Raw genomic sequence first — 22,310 nt, 5'->3', positions numbered from 1 at the left:
TATTTTAAAATACAGAAAAGAATAAAGAAGAAAACCACCACCCACGTTCCTGCCGTTCAGTATTAACTGTTGTACATCTTTGGTTTTTAATAAGACTCACTCCTTGTCTGTGTAAAATTGATATGTATTATTTAAAGAGACTTGGATTGCCATTTCTACCAAGAATGTCTCCTTTTTCAGTCTGTGGCGTAGAGGGATTTCATGCCCACCTATGGCCAGCCATCAGGAAGTGGGCCAGAGCCAGGGCACTCTGGACTACACTGACTGTCAGCCAGGACCTGGGTCCTCAGTCAGGGTCACCTGATGGAAGAATTCCTGCATGCTGCACAGTTCATAGATGCCCCTATTTTATTGTTCTGCCCTCGGTGCTGGCACAGGTGGTTCCTCTTTTGGCCGGTAGCATTTCACTTGGCTTTGAGATACAAGGGTATTCTGCAGTCTCCATGCTGGTTTTGATTTTACTCTCCTCTCTTCTGGAGGGTTAGGATCAGTTGTTCTCATCAGAAGTTTCCAAACTGTGTCCAAAGGAACATTACTGTGCAGGTTCTCTGCCCTTGGACTTCTGCATTTATATTAGCAGAGTAAACATTCTTAGAAGTGCTGTAGCAAAGACACTTGTTTAACTTTGCATTAGCTGGCCAAGGAAGAGAACCCCCTTTTCAGGGGTATTCTGGGGATGCTGTTTGAGAAATCACTATTCTAAGTAGGATCTCTGACTTTGGGACAAGTTACTTCCCTAAAATCAGTCCTGAATGAATAATCCCTCATATAACAGAGTTCACGACTGGTTTGGATAACATTTATCCCAAGTTGCCAATAATTTTGACAGGCCTTTTTATATCTTTTGACTTTTGAAATCAAGTAAGTATAACATGTTTCTCATTTCTGAACTTTTAATGATTAAGAGAAGATGCTGTTACCCCACTTCACTGGTCAGGAGACATTTCTGTGTGGCTGTCATGGCAGAGCCAGGATCCCACCCAGGGATTGTGACGCCCCACATCTGAATTCTCACATCTTGTTTCTGCCCCCACCCCTCTAGGTTGAAGATGAAAGAGGAAGAATGGCGAGAAGCTCAGAGGGGCTTTAACAAGGTGTGGAGAGAGCAAAATGAGAAATACTATTTGAAGTCTCTGGACCACCAGGGCATCAACTTTAAACAGAACGACACCAAGGTGCTGAGGTCTAAGAGCTTACTCAATGAGATTGAGAGCATCTATGACGAGGTGAGTGGGAGGTTTCTAGGCTGGGCGAGACTACCGTCTTTGGGTTCAGCATAGCTCTGATTCCTGGAAATGACCTGTTAAGTGAAAGTGAGACCCTCTAAGACTTTCAATTTTTGCTTCGTGACTGGCGGAGACTTCTGTTCCTGATTCTCCCATTTTAAATCTAAACCTCTCCTTTATCCCTAAGCTGTTTTACTGGTTTCCCAATTTAACACCATGGTGTTAGTTTACTCCACCGCCTCCCTCTCCAACTCCTCTTCCCATCTGTTTCCCTGACACAATACCTTGTGTTCATTTGTATAACCCATCTGAACTTCCCACAGCTTAAACCCTTATCACTGATCCTTAAATTCTTTCTAATCCTTGTTTATTCAGCACACTTGCAAGGTTTATGTATATAGTACGGGAGCTAGGATACAGAGATGAATAAGAAATTAATCCTGCTTTCTTTGAGTTCATAGAATTAGGTGGTGGATAAAAACATAAATGCGCTGTGATTGAAAAGTTCCGGGAGCAGACGGGTGGCTCAGTTCGTTAGAGCGCGAACTCTAGGCAACGGAGCTGCCGGTTTGATTCCCACATGGGCCAGCGAGCTGCGCCCTCCACAACTAGAATGAAGTCAATGAGCTGCCGCTCAGCTCCTGGGTGGCCAGATGGCTCGGTTGAAGTGCGGGCTCTCAACCACAAGGTTGCCTGTTCGACTCCCGCAAGGGATGGTGGGCTCTGCACCCTGCAACTAACAACGGCAACTGGACCTAGAGCTGAGCTGCACCCTCCACCACTAAGATTGAAAGGTCAACAACTTGACTTGGAAAAGTCCTGGAAGTACACACTGTTCCCCAATAAAGTCCTGTTCCCCTACCCCAATAAAATCTTTTAAAAAAAAGAAAAGTTCCTAGAAGTAGTTTGATCTTCACTTCTTAAAAAACTTTATTGTGGAAATGTCAAATATAGACAAGGGGAGAGAATAGTAAAATTAGTTCTTATGTAAACTTAAACATTGACTCCTGTTTGCCACTGCTATTACATCTTACACCTCTGCACTCCCACCCAGAAATACTTTAAAGTAAATCCCAGATCTCATAGTGTATCCTCCATAAATGCTAATCCACAGTTTTAAAATATGGTCCCAATTCTGTCCCATTGTCCCCTATAAGTCTTTAAAGTCTAGCAGGTACCATTTTGGTATCAAACCACATCTTCCATATTACCTTATTGTTTCTGGAGGTTTGGGATTGGAATCCTAGCTGCTGTGGTTACTAAAGGACTGGACTGTTGGTGTGGTCTCACGCTGTTGTTGCTGTCCATACGGCACTTAACCCTTTGTGTCTGTCTCCTGGTAGCGGCAAGAGCAGGCCACGGAGGAGAATGCTGGTGTGCCGGTTGGCCCGCACCTCTCGCTGGCCTATGAAGACAAACAGATCCTGGAGGACGCCGCGGCTCTGATCATCCACCACGTGAAGAGGCAGACAGGCATTCAGAAGGAGGACAAGTACAAAATCAAGCAAATCATGCACCATTTCATTCCAGACCTGCTCTTTGCTCAGAGGGGTGATCTCTCAGATGTGGAAGAAGAGGAAGAAGAGGAGATGGATGTGGACGAAGCCACAGGAGCAGCTAAGAAGCACAACGGCGTTGGAGGCAGCCCCCCAAAGTCCAAGCTGCTGTTTAGTAACACAGCAGCGCAGAAGCTCAGAGGGATGGATGAAGTGTACAATCTCTTCTATGTGAACAACAACTGGTATATCTTCATGCGGCTGCACCAGATTCTCTGCCTCAGGCTCCTGCGGATTTGTTCCCAAGCAGAACGGCAGATCGAAGAGGAAAACCGAGAGCGAGAGTGGGAACGGGAAGTGCTGGGCATAAAGCGAGACAAAAGCGACAGCCCTGCCATCCAGCTTCGTCTCAAAGAACCTAGTGAGTGCCTGGGCTGTTGTTTCCAGAGGGAGTGAGGAGTTGAGGACCTCAGGGCCTATTAGACTCTTGACTGCTTCCTTTATACGTGGGGCACAGACAGGCCTCAGGGGGTCACATCCTAGCTCTGCGACTTACCAGTCGTGTGCTCTTACTTAAACGCTCTGAACCTATGGACTAAGTGGGGGTGCTGCCTGCTGCCCTGCGGGGTGGTTGGGAGAAGGGGAGAAAAGATGCGCAGCGCCCTGTGCGGTGCTTGGATTCTGGACACTCAGTGGCTGATCCTTCGGACTCCGGGGAAGTGACGGGGTGGGGTGTCAGCGCTGTCAGTTTCCCAGAGGCGGGTCCCTGGGTTATTGCAGAGGGTTTTAAAGGCGAAGAGGGACTGAAGGGCAATGTTTCCACTCCATGACAGGACGCAAATTCCTGGTGGTTCATGCCTAAGACTGGTGTGAATTTTCTGATGTGTTTAGGTAGAACTTCTCTTTAACCAGAGGGGTTTGTGACTAGTGCCTAATAAACAGAGATAGGTTATGGAGAGGAGATTGGAACTCGAGGTAGTATGAGACTGCAGAACCGGCAAATCAGTGATGAAGATAGAGAACTCGGGAAAAGGAAAAGGAATAAGGGTTGAGGAAGCCACCTTGTGCGCTAAGTAATTATGGGCCACCTACTTCTAAGTAACTGTTCAGTATTTGAGTTGTGGGCCAAAAACTTTTTCATGAAGCCTTTTTTCTGTGCTCTTAAGGAAACAGCCAAGCTGTGGAGCAAATCATTATTATTATGTTTGTTTTTTTAACTGTTGCTGTTGTAAGAAGACCATGTGTAGCCCCAGCCTTCTATCTGTTGAAGAGCTAATGACACTGGGAATTAAGTCTAAAAGCCTTTATCTATATTAACTCAAGCTTGAGAGAGACGGCTTTTGGACCTTAGTGTGGTGGTTCCACCTGCATGGGTAGGAATGAGAGAAATGGCCTCACCCTGGCATGACCACCGACCTCCCTTGGTGTGAGCTTACACAGTGTGGTCTTGAGTGGTAATGGCACTTCACATTGGTCTCAGCTCGTGTGCCGGAGTCCGTGCTATGCACTTGGAGCTTTATTCTGGCCTGACCACACCTTTTCACGGCACCTGCACAGCTGGTGCTGTGTGTAGCTCTGAACGAGGTGACAGTCTGTGATGCAACACAAGCAGCTGCCACTTTGGAACAGTGGCCGTCCTGTGTAGCCGCCTTCGCGGGGTCTGTCCCACTGCAGCTAAGCAGGCTGTTACCCTCAGCCTTGGCCCCTGTATAGACTTTAGAAGCGGGGAGCCAAATGTCAGTGATAGAGTCCCTTTTGTAACTTTTTTAATTTTAGTGAACTTTTTATTGAAACTGACACATGCATCGGAAAGTACACAGCTCCAAATTGTATGGCTCAGTGAACTTTTACAAAGTAAACACACCTCTGGAGTGGTCCCAGTACCTAGATCAAGAAGCAGCGTAACCAACCCCAGCAGCCCCTCCTGCCACTGCCTTGCTTGCCAGCCCAGCCCGAGACCAGATGTGCCCAGCTTTGAGCCTCATGTAGTTGCTTTTCCTTTAGTGTGCCAAAGGCAGTCCTTTCACCAGTCCTGTGCCCCTGCCAGTTTCCCGTGTCTCAGGAACAGCCGGTAAGGTTCTCGCTGGTGGCAGAGTGGTTCCTGGGCATTGAGTACAGACTGTTCCATGTAGTTGTGGAGTGAGCGTCGCAATCGGTCGTTACGCAGGACTTGGACAGATGGAGATGGTGTCATTATTCTAGCACTGGTTGTTCAGTTCCCGACAGGTGGCCCAGTGTAACAGTCACCCTGTCTGCACTCTGTGCGTCACTGGAAGAGCTTTGTGGGCTGTGACCCATGTCAGGAATGCTCTTAGCAGACGGGCCACCAGCCTTCGGAGGAGACCTGTTCCCCGGGATAGTTTGTGCTCCTACGCAGAGCCAGTCAAGCTGGCAGTAAGTGTCTTTGTGGCTTGTCAGGGAGAAGCCGCTGGTCATGGCGCAGTCACTCCGGGGGGCTGCGCTGGGGGCTGCGGCCACCGGTCGGGTTTCGTCTACGCAGCTGGTTGAGGGGGGATGTGCAATCCCCGAGGGCTGGTCCTCCCGGTGCTGCTGAGCGCGCTGCGGCCCGCCCGGCCTGCTCCCTGCGCCGCCCAGCAGCGGAGCCTCAGCTTTGCCCTCTCCCGCAGTGGACGTGGATGTGGAGGACTATTACCCGGCTTTCCTGGACATGGTGCGTAGCCTGCTGGACGGCAACATCGACTCGTCCCAGTACGAGGACTCGCTGCGGGAGATGTTCACCATCCACGCCTACATCGCCTTCACCATGGACAAGCTCATCCAGAGCATCGTCCGGCAGGTGAGCGCCGGCAGGCAGGACGCCTTCCTGCCCGAGGGAGCAGGCCCGATGGCAGGTTCATAGCCCTGTGGGTGACGAGTGCTTGGGTGGGGGGGAGATGATGGGCTGTCGTTTCCACTGGCAACCATAGGGCAGTACTTCTGCCACAGCACTGACCCCGGCTTTGCTCAGAGTGCGCCCCCTCCCAGCTCTGAGCCCCCAGGCCTGGCGCTCTGCCCCTGTGTGCTGGCCACCTGTGGAGCCCACACTGGCCTGGCCCTTCCCTTGTCTTCTGGGTGTGGGGAGAGCTTTCAGCTTCTGTAGATGCTGGTAATTGTCATACTTCCCTTGTTTAATATTTGAAGTTCTTTTTATAGGAAGGTTTCACATACCATCTTTTACAATACATTGCCCACCTTACTATCTGAGGTTCCCTCTGAGTTAGGTTTGTGGTGTTTTCCTGGGGCACCCTGGGAGCCTGTAAACATGTTCTCTACAACAGCAATAACTTCATAGCAGAGAGCATGAATAGTCAGTCAGGTTTCCGCTCCTCTGCTCCGTTGCCTTGAGTTCTGAACTCCTGAAGGCAGCCTGTTGTTGATGCACTGCTTTTTAAAAAATGTTTTTAATTGTATTGATTGATTGATTGATTGATTTTTGAGGGACGGCTTCTTTATTTGGAAAAGGTCACCTGTCAATGTTCAGTATCAAGACACTTGCATTATTGATTTGTCTTTCTCCCAGTCGGCCCCCAAAGAGACCACACCTGTGCATTACTTTCTTTAAAGTGAAAACCTGAAAAAAAAATTCTACTTCTAGAGTGTACATTGCCATGGTATAAAGAAAGCTTGTTGTTGCTCAGTGCTTCCTTGGTGTAAAATGTGGAATCATTTGCAGAGTGCCCATGCTTTTGCCTCGAATCTGAAAGGACGCATGGCTCTGCATCTCTCTCACAGGATCTGCTGAGTCAAGTAAGAACACTTCACGTGACTGAATTTTCGCATCTTCACAGAAGTTGTCAGGCAGTTTTGTTAAACTTGAAAGTTGAAGAATTTTTAGGGCTTCCCTTAAGCGGTCTGTATGGTGACTGACAGAAATCACTGGATGGATGCAGTTAGTTCTGGTTATAGTTTTTGAGAGACTAATCTCAGTTAACATCCTCTGAAAGTTGCCATGTGCTTATGTTTCTGCTTATAAGTTTGCTGCTGCTATAGCTAGAAGTTGTCTTTCATACTTCCAGCACAACTACTATGAATTCAATAAAAGGAACTTTTTTTTTTCCCGTTGGGGAATATTGGGGGACAGTGTGCTTCTCCAGGGCTGCTCAGCTCCAAGTCCAGTTGCCGTTTTCAATCTTTAGTTGCAGGGGGCGCAGCCCACCATTCCCATGCGGGAATTGACCCGGCAGCCTTGTTCAGAGTTCGCGCTCTAACCAACTGAGCCATCCGGCCGCCCTAAAAGGAACTTTTTATAAGCTGAGGTTGGTTTTTGAAACAATAGATATAATTAGTCCATTTACTAGGAGCACCTGGTTATGATTTTGAGTCAATAATACATCATGTCTAGTCTTTTTATGGAAACGGGTTTTATCCAGAAACCCAAATTCAGTGTTTTTAAAACATATGTTCATGGTTTTCATCTTAACCCCTCAGTTGGTGACTTATCTTCTCTCAGTTCGTTTGGTGTTCTCCCAGAGTTCATTGCTGACTAGAGATAGAATATACAATTCAAGGTCAAGCCACTCATTTATCTTACCATTTCCAAACGAGTTTAAGAGGGATTTGTCTTAAGATTACTGTAGGTGGTCTCACCTCTAGTACAGAACTCAAAATATGCCCAACCACGTAGGGATTGCATTGGGATGTTTTTTTCCCTTGCCTGCATGCCTGCCTTCTGGATGTCTGCTCATTCTCATGCTTTTCTCTGCCCCTGAGGCTTCGGCTTACCTCGGCAGTGCCTCTGGTCCCAGCGCTACCTGACCTCCCATCCAGACGCTCCTCTGTCTGCTAGGCACACTCGTTGTGACATTTCACATTGGTAGTAGCAAGAATCTGCCAGCTTCAGGTTGCAGTTGTCTAGTTGTCGCTGGGATAGTTACAGTGCTGCCCTTTCCAAAGACTAGAAGGGCCCACATGTCCCAAGAAAGAGGACGTGGGTGGAGAGTCAGTGACCTGGTCTACATGGTGGATACCAGGCTTTGGATATACTTTGTTAACACTACTTTTTCTCTCCCTGAAACACCGTATCTTAAGCTTTTCTTTGTGTTACCACTTTATAAGCATGATTTTAATTGTCCATTAGTATCCATTGTCTGGACTGATTGTAATTTATTCAGCCATCTCCAGTTGTTGGCTTTCCTGCCACCGTCAAATCACTTACCTTCTGACCTCTCACTGTGTCCGTTTATCTACAAATATTTGTCATTTAAGACTTTTTTAAATATTAAAAATAAATAATTTTCGTAGTTAATAGTACTTCAAAAAGATTGTGTCTTCCTAAAACTAGAATGGCTTAATGGTTATGAGAATTTTAACGGAAAATAGACAAATTGATATTGCATTGAAATTTTTGCTTGCTTCTTGTATCTTGTTTTTTACATGCTCTGGCATTTTGATGGATAATTTCATTTGAGGGAGTTTTTATTTCACAATAGAAATATCCATGACCATGGAAAGAAACTCTGATTCGACTTTCTAGTTACCAGATAGTTTGATAAGATAGTTGTAAATCTATCTAATCTGATCGTTTCCTACATATCAGATGTAGGAAAATAGATGGGGTGTTAGAAAGAATATCGGCCTGGCATCATGGAGCTCGAATATTAGTCCTAACTCTGCTCCTTCAGCTGAGTGCCCCGGGACAGTTAATTCAGGAACAGCTTCTTAAATACCTCTTGAGTTTCAGACTTTGTACAAGGGCTGAAAATACAGACTGGTTTCTAAGGCTCCTTGACACACACCGAGTTTTCTCATCTAATGTGTAAATTTATCTCGTGTGTAATAGGTCACTCCTCTGCAATCTCATCCCAGTACAGTTGTCTGGATCAAAAGAGAGTATGTATGAAAGGAAATTGTAAATGGTAAATAAGTGCCATAAAAATAGGAAGCCATGTCACGTAAAAATATTTTTCAAGTTCTTTAGAACTTTAAATAAGCAGCACGTTTCCCTGACTTGCCTGTGGTTTTGCCCTTAAATAGGTATGAAAGTTTTACTCATGGACCAGTGATATGGTTGAATATTCTGGCTTGGTTATTCTCCAAGAAAATAAAATAGTGGTCTTGTGTGATTGATTTTTTTAAATGACCAACCCAAAAAACCTTTCTGAGCTGAGTGACAGGACCTGTTAGAGGAAGGTTAACTGTGTGACAGGGACAAGAGTCTTCTTGGTTCACTGGCACTTTGCCTTTGCTTGATTCCAGCTGCAGCACATCGTGAGTGATGAGATCTGTGTACAGGTGACTGACCTATACCTGGCAGAAAATAACAACGGGGCCACTGGAGGCCAGCTGAACACGCAGACCTCGAGGAATCTCCTGGAGTCAGCGTATCAGCGGAAGGCAGAGCAGCTCATGTCGGATGAGAACTGCTTTAAGGTGAGAGTCACTTGTGCAGTGAAGGACTGGTGGTGACAGTGTGCGTAGTTGGGACCGTCTCCACCAGCAGTCAAAGCCATACCATATGGGTGCTTTGCCCAGTGATGCCACTCCCGGAACACCTCCGAGTTCCTGTGAGCTCACTGAGGAAATACACGAATACAGAAAAGTAGAAGTAAAGTCTCCCAAGCACAGTCTGTTACTTTTCCTTTGAAAAAAATTAGTTATATATGATTTTTACAATTTTCTGTCCTGCTTTATTTCTTTGAACATTTTTTCATAGGATAGAACTTTGTAAGTATATTGTCTTAAAATGTTTATAAATGTAATCCTTTATCACAGTAGAAAAAATAGGAAATGCAGAAAAAAAGTTACCTACAATTCTTCTCAGAAATAATCACTGATGACATTATTAGACTTTTCTATGCTTGTAAATATTTTGAAAGAGATTATATTATACTAGACAGTGTTGTGTAACTTATTTTGCTCAATTAACAACACCTCAGCCTTCAGCATCTTTTTGTGACTCTGATATTTCATTTTGTAGAGAATTATACCTCTCTGGTTTGACATCTAGGTTGTTTCCAGTTTTCCACCATTGTAATCGCTAATTTGAAAAGCATGTGTGGAAACAATCTAGACGTTCTTCCCACTATGGGGGTGGTATTGTGTGAATACTGGATGGCATATTTTGCAGTCCTTTAAAGTTAATTATAAATTATAAGAATACTGACGCAAATAAAATACTATGATTGTAGCTGTGTAATAAATGTGTATAGGTAAACAAAGCTTGTATGTATTTAGGAAGACAGGTTCAGGTTTATACTTGGCCTAGTAGAAAGATTTAATGTATGTGTTTATTTTGAGTTTACTGCGTGTTTACTTTCAATGGTGAACAGAATTACCATCCCTACCCACAGTGAGTTAACAGCATATGAAACTGTTGGTGAGGGCCTGTGAAGAAATGGACAGACCCTATAGTAGGTAAGAACAGTTGTCAGAGTGGCAGAGAGAATAGCAGGAGCAAAGGCTTGTTTAGTAAGCAGGACAGTTGTGTCACCAAGTGATCCTTGTCTTGAAAGTGTTTCCTCAGAGTAAACGTTAATAGTGTGACCACTAAGCTCAGAGTAAGCAGCCCTTCAGAGCCCCTGCCACCCCCGCCCCAGACTCCAGCCTCCTCGCCCTTTATTTCTCCTGTGCACATTCTGTACTGCTTTGAAAAAATCAGGCATGTTTAGTTCTCTCTGTCCATTCAGACCCTTTTCTGTGCATTTATTATATATACATACATATGTGTGTATATTTAGAAATAAATGATATTAGACCGTGTATATTCTACATCGTGCTTTTTTCACCTAATATGTCTTAGAATTGCTCTATTTTGGTTTATGTAGATCCAGTTTATTTTTTTCAACTGCTGTGTCATAATAGTATGAATGTACCATGTATTTTAAAAAATCATTCCCTTATGTATAAACATTTAAACTATTCCCATTTTCCTACTACCGCAAATAGCGCTACATTGAATGCATTTTCTTATACTTGTGTTTTTGTGTGCTTGTTAGTATTTGTCTAGGGTAGAGACAAACAAGTGAAATTAAGTGGTTAAAAGGGTATGCATATTTTAAATTTTTAATTTTAATGGATATTACCATTTCACTCTTCAAACTGTTAGGCTACACATACCAGTGTATACTTTCATAAGAGCATTTATCGCATCATCCTTAGTCACTCGGTATTATCAAACTTCTTTATTTTCGCCAGTTAGATGGTTAGAAAATTATGTTATTTAAATTCACATTTCCCCATTTCCTACTGTTGCCCTTTTTTTCACCCTCTTCTGTGTATTGCTTAGTCATGTCTTTCACCTCTTGGGGTGGGGGTGGGGTTCTTTTTATGTGCTTACTAAAATGTTTCTCTCTGTCATAATTTGTCTAAAACTCATTAGTCTTCCTCTAGATCTTCAGTGTCCAGCTGAGTGTCACTTCAGTGAAGTGAAATCTTTTTCAGCTCACTGAGGAGGAAATGTTTGTTCTCACAGCATATTCTTCATGTCTAAAATACAGTACCTTTGTAGTTACTTAGTTCTAGTGTAAATACAGTTGTTTATATTCCTGTTTCCAGTACTAAATTGAGCTGCTCCAAAACAGAAACCATGTTCTTTTCTGAGTGTGCCCCTGCCTGATAAATAGTAGACATCCAGTGACTGTGTTGAGTGAATGAAGTACAGGTGCTGGCCGAGGGGCTGTGTAGAAGGGGACTCCAAATGGTAGAGGAGCTTTACAGCCACACTGAGGACATGGTTTGGGTTTCTTGTGGTGGGTGAGCAGTGAGGCATTAGTAAGGGCCAACTGTCCCCCTGGATTTGAGCTTTCAGGAAGGTCAGTTTGGTAGCACGGAGGAAGGAGTAGTGGAGGGGCCAGAGGGGCGTGCACCACTGGAGGCAGTTACCAAACTTGGGTGATGGGTGTGGGCAGTGTAATACTGCGGCTAGTCGAGACTTGGACAGCCGTTCCAGAGGTGAGAGTGCTGGGCGCACACGTGGGCAGGGCCTGACGAGACCAGCAGCAGGAGAAGGAGCGAGCCTGCTGCGGTGAAATTGAGTTCGGTTTTAAGCATATCTGTTTAATGTCACTTTGAAGGGAGATTTCCTTAGAACGGTAGGACCAGTCTGTACTATAGGTCGTCCTAGGTGTAGGGCAGTTAGCAAACTCCTAGGGGCAGTTTTTTCCAAATCGATTTTGGGAGAGAGACAGAGACAGAGAGATGTTCTTGCCATGTTTTAAATTTTACTAACAGATAGGAATTTTTAAAGCTTCTCCAGAAGAGCACTAGGAACCATAACTGGCTTCTGGTCCTGTTTGCTTACTGACTGGCTGTGTGCCCTTGAGAAATCAGAACTCTGAATTTTAGGTTTTTCCCTGTGTAAACCTAAGAAGTAGAAATAAATGGTTCTCAAGCTTCCTTCTAGTATCTTCCTATGTGATTTGAGTAGTGATCTTGTCCGCAGCAAGCCCTGAGGATGAGGGCTTTGGGTATCCAGGGGCTCTGAAAGGGGACTTCCATGTGCTATCACCGTTTGATAGTTTTTTGTGTGCACAACATGACTTGCTTTTTACCTCTATCACGGTATTGCTTTTAAATGTGGACTTTTTAAAAAATCGCACAAATAGTATTAGTAGAACTGAGAATTTCCAGAACTTCCAGTGACTGATACCACTATAGCATATCAATCACTTCCTATGGCAGTGTTTGTGTTCCTTGCCCCAGGCGGTGTGACTCCTTTGCCATGGAAATACGGTTGCTGCTCTGTCATGTTGATGTTTTCCACTTCACCTTGGTGTGAGAGGGTTCCTTTTTTCTTTCTTACTCCTTTTTTTCTTTCTCTTTTTTTTTAAACCACTGTGGACTTGTTTGAATCTTTGTATTAAGTCCTAGAAATGGAATTATCAAGTGAAATGGCATTGTCATTTTATAGTTCTTCTTTACCATATTTCTTCCTAATGAACAAACTGCTTTTAATGCACTCTTACTGACATTGATTATTGTTTTAGCTAATTGAAGACATATGAAACATAACATGGTGCTTTTTGCTCTAACACTTCATTTTGCTGGTAGCAACATTAAACTTTTCCCTTTGTGATCAGCAGCCTCCTGAGCTTTGGAGTGCCTTCCTCATCTCTTCCTTTGGAGCAGAGCTTTACAACTTTATTGCCTCCCCACCTCCCGCCCCTTGAGAAGCTAGGTAGGGTATAGCTTTGGAGATGGTCTTTTGTTTACACTCAAGTTTCTTTTTGCAGCTTATGTTCATTCAGAGCCAAGGCCAGGTTCAACTGACCATTGAGCTATTGGACACAGAAGAGGAGAACTCGGATGACCCAGTAGAAGCAGAGGTATGGACAAGTATATTGCAGAAATTGCTCCTAGAGCTGTCAAAGGCCAAGACAGCCGCGGGCCTGTGTAAGCGTCAGGGCCTGATGCTTAGAGTACAGCTCTTTCCTGCCATGTCTTAAGCTCAATAGAAGGGCTGCCTGGTGGTACACATTCAGTTGATGGCAGTCTCATCTAGCTCTCGGTAAAGCTATCTCCTCTGAGGCAGTGTCGTGACTGGCACAGTTCTTATTTTTATCCTGAAATATAAGAAACAACAAATGAGCTGCCGTCTGCCTGGTATCATCTGGACTCTTTGTGTCTTGTTTACTTTTTATTGGGATAGATGAAGCCAGGAGTTCACAACCCCACAGAGCAGACAGAGTGAGCTGGTTATCACAGCTGGGTCTGGCTGGTAATGTCAATGAGAGAGGCAAGCCCCATGTGTGGTGTTGGGGTATATGGAGGGGAGACTGTTTTTGTGGGAAGACTGGCTAATGGTTGCCAGATCTTTACAATTTTTTAAAGAGATGCCAGAATCCAGATTTGAATGTGAAAGACACTGACTTTCATACATTTGCCACTATCATTGTATTCTTTAACAAAACACTCTTTGGGGAATTAAAACTTGTCAGTGAGCCAGCTTGTACACATTTATGACTTTTGGTAACACTTAAATATCTCAGAGAAACTTTGGGTTTTGCTGTCTAACAGAATTTTTAAGCTGTGTTCCAATACCAAGTAACGAACATGTCATTATGGAAAGAAATTTTTTCGATCTTGAAATTTTCGGGGTTTCAGACATTTTAGTCAGTAGCATTTGCTAGGCTGCCTGATGAGGATGGAGTTCAGTGTTTGTGCTCTCCCCGCGTCTCCTAGCGCTGGTCAGACTACGTGGAGCGGTACGTGAATTCCGACACCACCTCTCCTGAGCTTCGTGAGCATCTCACTCGGAAACCAGTGTTTCTCCCACGGTGAGTGGCCCACGTCACCTATCCTTGTGCACCTGAGCAGGCTGCGAGAGCCTTAAACTTCTTCCAGGTTCTTGCTTGTCACGTACTCCATTCATTGTTCTGTCTGCTTTGGACACTAGTCAAGGCTACTTGTGTTGCTGTTAACACCAGGAGCTTACCTGGAGCCCACGCCAAAGCATCAGGGAAGTGAGCGTTGTAGAGAACCCGCAGTGACTGTCCGTGTGTTGGCTAGGGATGTGTGACAGGACACAAAGCCAAGCCAGTCGGGAACAGGCGCACGGTTCCAGAGCCCTCTTCCTGTGGAGTCACGCAGAGTACTCAGGGTTCCCCCAGCAGCAAACTACTACTACATATCTCAAATGCTGTCTGCCAGGGTTTTTTATTGGGTGCTAGTCATGTGGGCACCTCTGCCCAGCATGTACCCAAATTCCAGACTTCCAGAAGGAAAGCACATTTTCAGCATGAACCATATTATTTTGTACAAACCGTTTACATACAGTGAGCTAACTCTTACCATTTAGGGAACATGGAGACTCTCCCCAAATCCAAGATCCAAACACCCAGCCAAAGGACACAACCTAATAAGCAGGCCTTTCAAAGGATAGCAGTCTTAGGCCTACTTTGCTAACTTTTTATTTTTTATTTATTTATTTATTTATTTATTTATTTATTTATTTATTTATTTATTTTTGGGGGGGAAATATTGGGGAACAGTGTGTTTTTCCAGGACCCATCAGTTCCATGTCAAGTCATTGTTTTCAATCTAGTTGGGGGGGGGGGCACAGCTCACTGGACCATGTGGGAATAAAACCGGTGACCTTGGTGTTATGAGCGCTGCTCTCCAACCACTAAGCCAACCAGCCATCCACTCTATTAACTCTTTATGGGATCATCTTTTCAATTCCCCACCACTCCCACATAAGGGCAGATTGTAAATGCTGGTTTTCTGAGGTTGAAAAAGAGTTTCAGAAGTAGGAAACAGGTCTTGCTGTAGTAGAATGGCTTTCTTCCCTCCCAAAAGTTTGGAATTGAATCTCATGCCTTATGTTTCCAGAAAGGTACCATGTTTCCCCCAAAATAAGACCTAGCTGAACAATCACCTCTAATGACCCGGTATTATTTTACTATAAGATCAGGTCTTCTATAATATATAATATAATATAAAATAAATATAATACACTATAGTGTAAGACCAGGTCTTACATTAATTTTTGCTCCAAAAGACGCATTGGACGTGATTGTCCAGCTAGGTCTTATTTTCGGGGAAACACGGTATTATCCCAGGATCATTAGACTCCGCCCCAGTGGGAACTTGTAAAGGGGTGTGAGCAGAAGGGCTCTTCTAGGCTCCTGCAGTCACTGATGTCTGGCACAGACTTTGGGCAGCTGCTCTGCCAGGCCCCAAAACAGAACAGACTTAGTCTCCGTGTTTATGAAACGGTATAATAAAAATACGTGTGTTTCTCACTAGGTTGGCACAAGGTTTTAAAAGCTTTGTAATCTGTGTTCAGAGAATACAGAGAAGGGAGCACTTTGATGTGCGCTAGGGAAATCCAGGAATTGATGCGGTCACTCTGGAGTGGGCGTTAATGTGTGCGGCCTTCACCACGGCACTTTGGCTTCTAATTGCCTCAGAGCTGCGGTTCTCAGTCTTTTTAGCCTTGAGATTCCTTCACTCTTAGAGATTGAGCTTTTGTTTATATGAATTATGTCTGGTAGTATTTACCACTATGTTATTTGGTTGAAATATGTGAAGAAAATCTGGCCTTCCTCAAATATGTAGCTAGAAAAATAATTATTTTCATATTCTTTCAAATAATTGGGGATATTCTTTGATAGGACAATAAAACTCTTCGAGTGGTAGTTTCTTAAAGGTTAGTTGCAGTATCAGTGAAACATCAGTGAGCTTTTCATATAGTTAATATCAAAATCCATTTGTTTATCTTGTACTTGGAATGAATTTTTTCCACGCGTGACTGTATAACTTCATGCAATTGTTTTTTCGGAAAATGGTAACTCACTAAGTTATGCAGACCTACCATATGTTTACACATTTTCATTTTACAATATCCAAAAAAATCACATTTATTAGTATTGCCATTGACCTCATCAGACACATGTTTAAATAGTGGGAAGCTGTTAGCTTACTGCGGCAAGTACCGGTGTACCAAAATCCAAAGTTTTACTTGAAAGCTTAAATCTTACTATGGGCAACGATGTGTGCAGTTGTTTCCCTTGAAGTGCCAGTCTCCCTTGTTCAGTTTTGGGCAAATGTGTACCAGATACCCCAAGCTGTCTAGTCAGTTGTCTTTCAGGTAAAATTGGTGCTCCGTCTGCAGCTCAGGCAAACTCAGTGCCTTTCTTCAGGGGTCCTGTATTTCAGTGTGGTTCCCATTTCACCACATAGCATACTAAAACCATGCGAACTAAGGGATTGGGGTCCCATTTAAAATTTAGTTTCATCCAGGACATTCTTCCTCGAAACCAGCTTTCTTTCTTTCTTTTTTTTTTAAAGATTTTATTGGGGAAGGGGAACAGGAATTTATTGAGGAATAGTGTGTACTTCCAGGACTTTTTTCCAAGTCAAGTTGTTGTCTTTTCAGTCTTAGTTGTGGAGGGTGCTGATCAGCTCTAGGTCCAGTTGCCATTTCCTGTTTCTAGTTGCAGGGGGCACAGCCCACCATCCCTTGCGGGAGTCGAACCGGCAACCTCGTGGTTGAGAGGATGCACTCCAACCAACTGAGCCATCCAGGAGCTCAGCAGCAGCTCAGCTCAAGGTGCCATGTTCAATTTTAGTTGCAGGGGGCGCTGCCCACCAACCCTTGCAGGAGTCGAATCGAACTGGCAACCTTGTGGTTGAGAGCCCGCGCTCCAACCACCTGAGCCATCTGGGAGGCAGCTCAGGTCAAGGTGCCGTGTTCAATCTTAGTTGCAGGGGGCGGAGCCCACCATCCCTTGCGGGACTAGAAGAGTTGAACCGGCAGCCTTGTGGTTGAGACCGCACTGACCCATGTGGGAATCGAACCGGCAGCCTTCGGAGTTAGGAGCATGGAGCTCTAACCGCCTGAGCCACCGGGCCAGCCCCCAGCTTTCTTTTTCATTGCCAGTACCTGGAAAGAAGGATACCACGGTTTCTGAGGACAGCTTGGTGCTGCCACCAGCATTTTTATTCTCCACTACTTTCGCACTGCGAGTGTGTATGTTAATGAAATAAAAAGGGAAGGCAAATAATGTTTTAGTACTATGATAAAAGTATTTGTGATTTCACAAACCACCTGAAAAGGGTCTTGGGACTGCCAGGGGTCCTTGGACCAAAGAACTGCTGTCCTACAGAAATACATGTATAGAAGCAGCACGTTTCTAAGGGCAAAGTATTGGAAACAATGTAATTGTCTATCTAAGCTTTCTCTGGTCATTGTTGGAGAGAATTAAGCTCTAAATACGCACCAAGGCATCCACTGATGTGAATTATCTTCTTTCCTGTGTATGTAGAATAACATTAGTTAATGAACCATCTATGGAAGAGTTGAAAAAATAGGTATTAAAATAATTTTCTGTGCTCTGTGGTTCAGAGGAGGAGCCCTGATTGATTCCTGTTAAGGAATGGTTAAATTACGTCACATTCCTCTGCAGCCATTAAAGAGAGGGAGACAAATCTATGTGCGGTGAAATGAAAACATCTGCATGAGAGTCAGTGAAAAGTGGAGAAGAGTAGGTTAATATTTATAGTGTGATCTGATTTTGTCTCTTAAATCCCAAAAGCAGAACTACAGCAAGTGACTGCTTATTTAATTTTGGGAGGCCTAGAAGGTTTTAAGACTGCTAACAATCGCTACCTCTGCCAAGGCACGTAGGGTTTGAAAAATTGGGGTAGGGCATGGTTGAAGATTTCTACTTTTTATTCTGTGTATCTCTGCAGTTGAATATTTTGTTACAATGACACCACTGGGCACTTTTTATATGTATGTAAATAAATTTGTGATGAGTGCTATGAACGCACAATAAGGAAAACTCTTCTGGAGGAGTCGTGTGAGTCTGTGTGGATGAGCTGTCATCCTGCGGGGCTTTTTGCTTTGCAGGAACCTTCGGAGGATCCGGAAGTGCCAGCGTGGTCGAGAACAGCAGGAAAAGGAAGGGAAGGAAGGCAACAGCAAGAAGAGCATGGAGAATGTGGATAGCCTGGATAAGCTGGAGTGTAGGTTCAAGCTGAACTCCTACAAGATGGTGTATGTGATCAAGTCTGAGGACTACATGTATCGGAGGACTGCCCTGCTCCGGGCCCATCAGGTGAGGCCCAGCGGCCCCAAGGCTTCAGGGCTTTGCTCTTCCTTTATGAAAACCTCCACTTCGTTTGAGAACTGTTGAGTAAGCAGGAGTATTAGTCTGTTGATGCCGCGACACAGTACCACAGGTGCATGATCTACACAATCAAAAGTGTATTGTCTCAGAGTTCTGGAAGCCAGAAGTCCGAGATGGGGTGTTGCAGAGGGGTTCAGACCTGCCAAGGGCTGTCCGGGAGAATCTTCCGCCTCTCCTGGGCTCGGGCGCTGTGCTGGCCTTTGGAATTCTGCGGCTTGTGAATATCTGCCGCCTTCTCACATAGTGCTCTCCCTGTGTGCCTGTCTGTCCACAATTTCCCCCTTTTAAAGGATGCCAGTCATACTGCATTATGGGTTCACCCTACAAGCTACGACCTCCTCGAAACTAATTATATCTTCAACAGACTTACTTCCAAATAAGGTCCCATTCTGAGGTGCTGGGGGTTAGGATGTCACCATGTGAATTGGAGAGCGGGGAGCACAGTTGAACCCATAACGGCTGATGGCACCTTCTAGCATTTACTTGCAGGTGGTATTGCTTGCATGAGGCCGCCCTGCTCGCACACGTTATCCCAATTGTGAGGGCTTCCTGATGCACTTAGGCACCAGAGATTGTGCCAGGCCCTGGACGACAGTCATGAAATAGAGCAGAGAAGGTAGTGTGATCCGCACTACCAACAGAGAAACTAGGTGAAGTGACCAAGGGAAACCAGTACGCAGGCCCAGCGTTTATTGGGGGAGACCTCTCTAAGGAGGTGACACTGAAGGCCTGAACAGTGACAAGGATCCAGCCTGGTAAAGAGTTGGTGGTTGGTATTTTCTAGGCAGAGGAAACAAGCAAGTGCAAGGCAAGGGAGGGAGGAAAGGACTTGGCACGTGTGAGGAACTAAAACCCTCAGTGTGGCTGGAGCCATAGGAATGTGGGAGGCGTGACGTTGGAAGGGTGGGCAGAGGCCACGTACTTAGTCTTACAGGCCATGGTTTGGATTTTGTTTGAGGTACATGGGGGACATGGTTTGGACTCTGAGGAGAATGGGACTGAGTGTGAGCACAGAGTTGGACTACTTTTGTCCAAGTGAGACGTGCTGCTGACGGGCTAGCAGAAGGGTGGCAGTGGAGTTGTGAGAATCAGACAGACTGGAGATGTGATTCGGATGCGCAGTTGTCAGGATGTGGTAATGATTAGGTCAGCACCCGAGGGAAGAGGAAGGAGAGCGGCAAGGACGATGCCTGGCGGTCTTCGCAGTTTGGTTTTGTTTGTTTTGCTTGAGTCAGTGGGAAGTTTGGGGGCACAGCTGTGAATAGAAAGGGGTTGCCAGGTTTGAGGGGCCGATCAAGCACTGCTTTGAATTGGATGTGTGTGCAAGGACGACAGAACATTGGGAGACGCTGGGGGGGCGCTTTAATGTACTTCTCTCCTGGTGCTATGCGTTGTTTGTATGTTTCTGATTCAAATTGTTTGGGGAACTGGGCAGCCCCTCATCCATCCTTATCCCCTACTCTGCCTTGCATGTGGGCACCAGTACATATTTATGGTGGCATAGGTAGGAACGTGAACCTGCATTGGAGATGTGCTGTGCCAGGTGGGGTGGGGGTGCTCTGAAGGGAGAGTGGGTCTGAAGCCTTCTGTGGTGCGCTGCCTTCCTTAGTGGCGCGTGCCCTGCTGATAGAAATGACCAACAGTACCCCAAGTGCGACCTAATGTACCGCAACTTAGGTCATACTTGGGGTACATTAGAATCAGCTGGGATGCTGATTTTAAAAGGTAGGTAGATGGAAGGCAGTCTGTAGTTTCTCAGGTTGCCCAGGTGATGCTAATGAATGCTGAAACAGAAGTGCTGAGCTACTTCTGCCCAGACCCTGAGTTGGCATTTCTTTGGGGGCTTAATGGATTCTAACTCCTTACATGTTCTGTTCTTAACCTTTCAGTTCTCTTCTTGAACATCTCTTATTGTCTGCCTGCTTGCTTGCTTTCTTCCTGTCTCTCTTTCTTTCATTCAATCGTTTGTTCGTTCGTTTGTTTTTAACCAGTGGTATCAGAGACTTGAGCCCACATCTTTGCTACTTTAGGAGAAAATTGGGCTTTGTATTTGAAGGGAGTTTTTGGTCCTAGTTCATTGTTTTTTCCTCGTTCTATTTTGCAGTCCCATGAGCGTGTAAGCAAGAGGCTCCATCAGAGGTTCCAGGCCTGGGTAGATAAATGGACCAAGGAGCATGTGCCCCGTGAAATGGCAGCAGAGACCAGCAAGTGGCTCATGGGTGAGGGGCTGGAGGGCCTGGTGCCCTGTACCACCACCTGTGACACAGAGACCCTGCACTTTGTCAGCATTAACAAGTACCGTGTCAAGTACGGCACTGTGTTCAAAGCCCCGTAACTGCAGAGCCAGAGCACATAACTGGAGGGAGGTGTGTGTGGGGTGGGGGTGGGTTCATGGGCCCTCACATGCACTGAAGAAATGAGGAAGATGCCTTTCAAGCCTCACTGGGCCTCTCTGGGACATGGCCACCTGACCTGTATGTGGCTGGTGCAACCTGGCATCAAGTGGGCTATGTGTAAGAAACATGGGTACCTTACACGGCTGGAGCTGAAACTTTCCTCATGGGGTTTTGGGTAGTATCCTGCCCGAACGGGAAGGAAATCCATGCAAGCACAGAGACACTCAGCTTGCGTGCACACACCAGCAGAGCTAAGACTGGAGTTTCCTGGGGCCTGACCTTTGCTGAGGGAACCAGGTGCTGGTCATACCTTGACTGATGGGCGTGCATCGACAAACAGACTGGGGGAGGACTCAACACCTAGATGGGTGGTAACTGATGGTCACTACTCCTCTCCCCCCAAAAGGGGGAAAAAACTGGATTTGATTCTTTTCCTGGTCACTCACTCGAGCACATCTAGATTTGATACAGGACCTGCGGTTTGGCTTGAGAATTGATCATCTCGTGGATCTGATTCCTGGCGAATCCCTTGCCACCTTCCCTTTACTCTCTCCTCTGGTTTTCAGCCTCAACAAGTTCAAATCAGTCATCCTTTTTAGCTCCCGTGGAACTGTTTTGTACCTGCTTCTTTACTAGTCTACCTTAGTGCCATCCACCAGCCTCTCTCTCTCTCTCACACACACACACTTTTAACTTCATTTTTTCTTTTTTTTTGTAAATAATGTACATACTGTCAATTTTTTATTAAAAGAAATATGCTTTGATGTGCTAGCATAACTGCTCTAGCTTCTTGTGTACCATAGTTCTATGTGGCTTCAGATTTAGTACCTATGAACAGATGTACAAGACATTTATTACACTTTTTACCAAAGGGAGTTACCGTTGTAGTACTTTTGTGTAAAACTTGTCTTCCCCCTTGCCCCAACTTTTTTTTTTTTTTTTTTTTTTGTAAATAAATAAAGCTTGGTTCTTACTTAAGGAATAAACTTGCAACCCAAGTCCCTTGTCCTCAGAGGAGAACTGTTGTGAAGCAGGGATTTGGTCTTAGTTCCTTATCCACGGTACCAACAGGATTTTGCTTTAAATAGTTAGCAGTCACTTGTATTTGTCTCAAGTCAAAATATCCCAAATTTTCATTCTTTTAGTACATGGTTTCCCCCCCACCCCTTATTTCAACTGTTTGGAAATACTTTATATTTGTGTAAGTTGTCCAGCTATATAGTTTGTATTTCTCTATATTTTTTCTTACCCTTATTGGAAATGGGGGTGAACAACTTAAATACCAAACCAGTATTTCAAAGAAGTGTGTATAAGGCGTGTGGTATAAATGGGGTTGGGAGGGAGCAGATTTGGTACATTTCATTAGCAAGTGAAAATGGAATATATATTTTTTTAATTACATAAATTTAAACTGGCAGACATGAGTGATTAGGATTTTTACGTGTGGTCAGCCTGGACTTCTGGATTTTCCTTTAGCAACCATGACCCTAGTCATAGTTGTAAGTAACCAAGTGTTGTGTGGTTTTTGCTTTTTAATTAAAAATCACCACCACTACCACTAAAACCCCACAAAGTTTTGGTTTCTGGACTTTCAAAATACATGGTAAACTAATGATTTTA

The 22,310-nt window shown here is 44.8% G+C and overlaps 1 protein-coding gene across 3 annotated transcripts in view; it reads left to right on the top strand.

The window, feature by feature from the left end:
• Positions 1–22,310, top strand: part of SIN3A (SIN3 transcription regulator family member A) — a 63,880-nt gene extending 41,570 nt beyond the window's left edge. For all 3 annotated transcript variants that reach the window (XM_019750986.2, XM_074328298.1, XM_019750985.2), the window contains exons 14-21: positions 1,043–1,226; positions 2,570–3,143; positions 5,350–5,519; positions 8,918–9,091; positions 12,892–12,984; positions 13,841–13,935; positions 18,015–18,222; positions 20,399–22,310. In XM_019750986.2, coding sequence (XP_019606545.1) covers positions 1,043–1,226; positions 2,570–3,143; positions 5,350–5,519; positions 8,918–9,091; positions 12,892–12,984; positions 13,841–13,935; positions 18,015–18,222; positions 20,399–20,629 — 1,729 coding nt within the window. In that variant the 3' untranslated portion in view covers positions 20,630–22,310. The remainder of the gene's footprint in view (positions 1–1,042; positions 1,227–2,569; positions 3,144–5,349; positions 5,520–8,917; positions 9,092–12,891; positions 12,985–13,840; positions 13,936–18,014; positions 18,223–20,398) is intronic.

Source organism: Rhinolophus sinicus, linkage group LG03 (assembly GCF_036562045.2).
Source record: "Rhinolophus sinicus isolate RSC01 linkage group LG03, ASM3656204v1, whole genome shotgun sequence".
NCBI classification, from domain to species: domain Eukaryota; kingdom Metazoa; phylum Chordata; class Mammalia; order Chiroptera; family Rhinolophidae; genus Rhinolophus; species Rhinolophus sinicus.
This window is presented reverse-complemented; position numbering and strand designations above follow the sequence as displayed.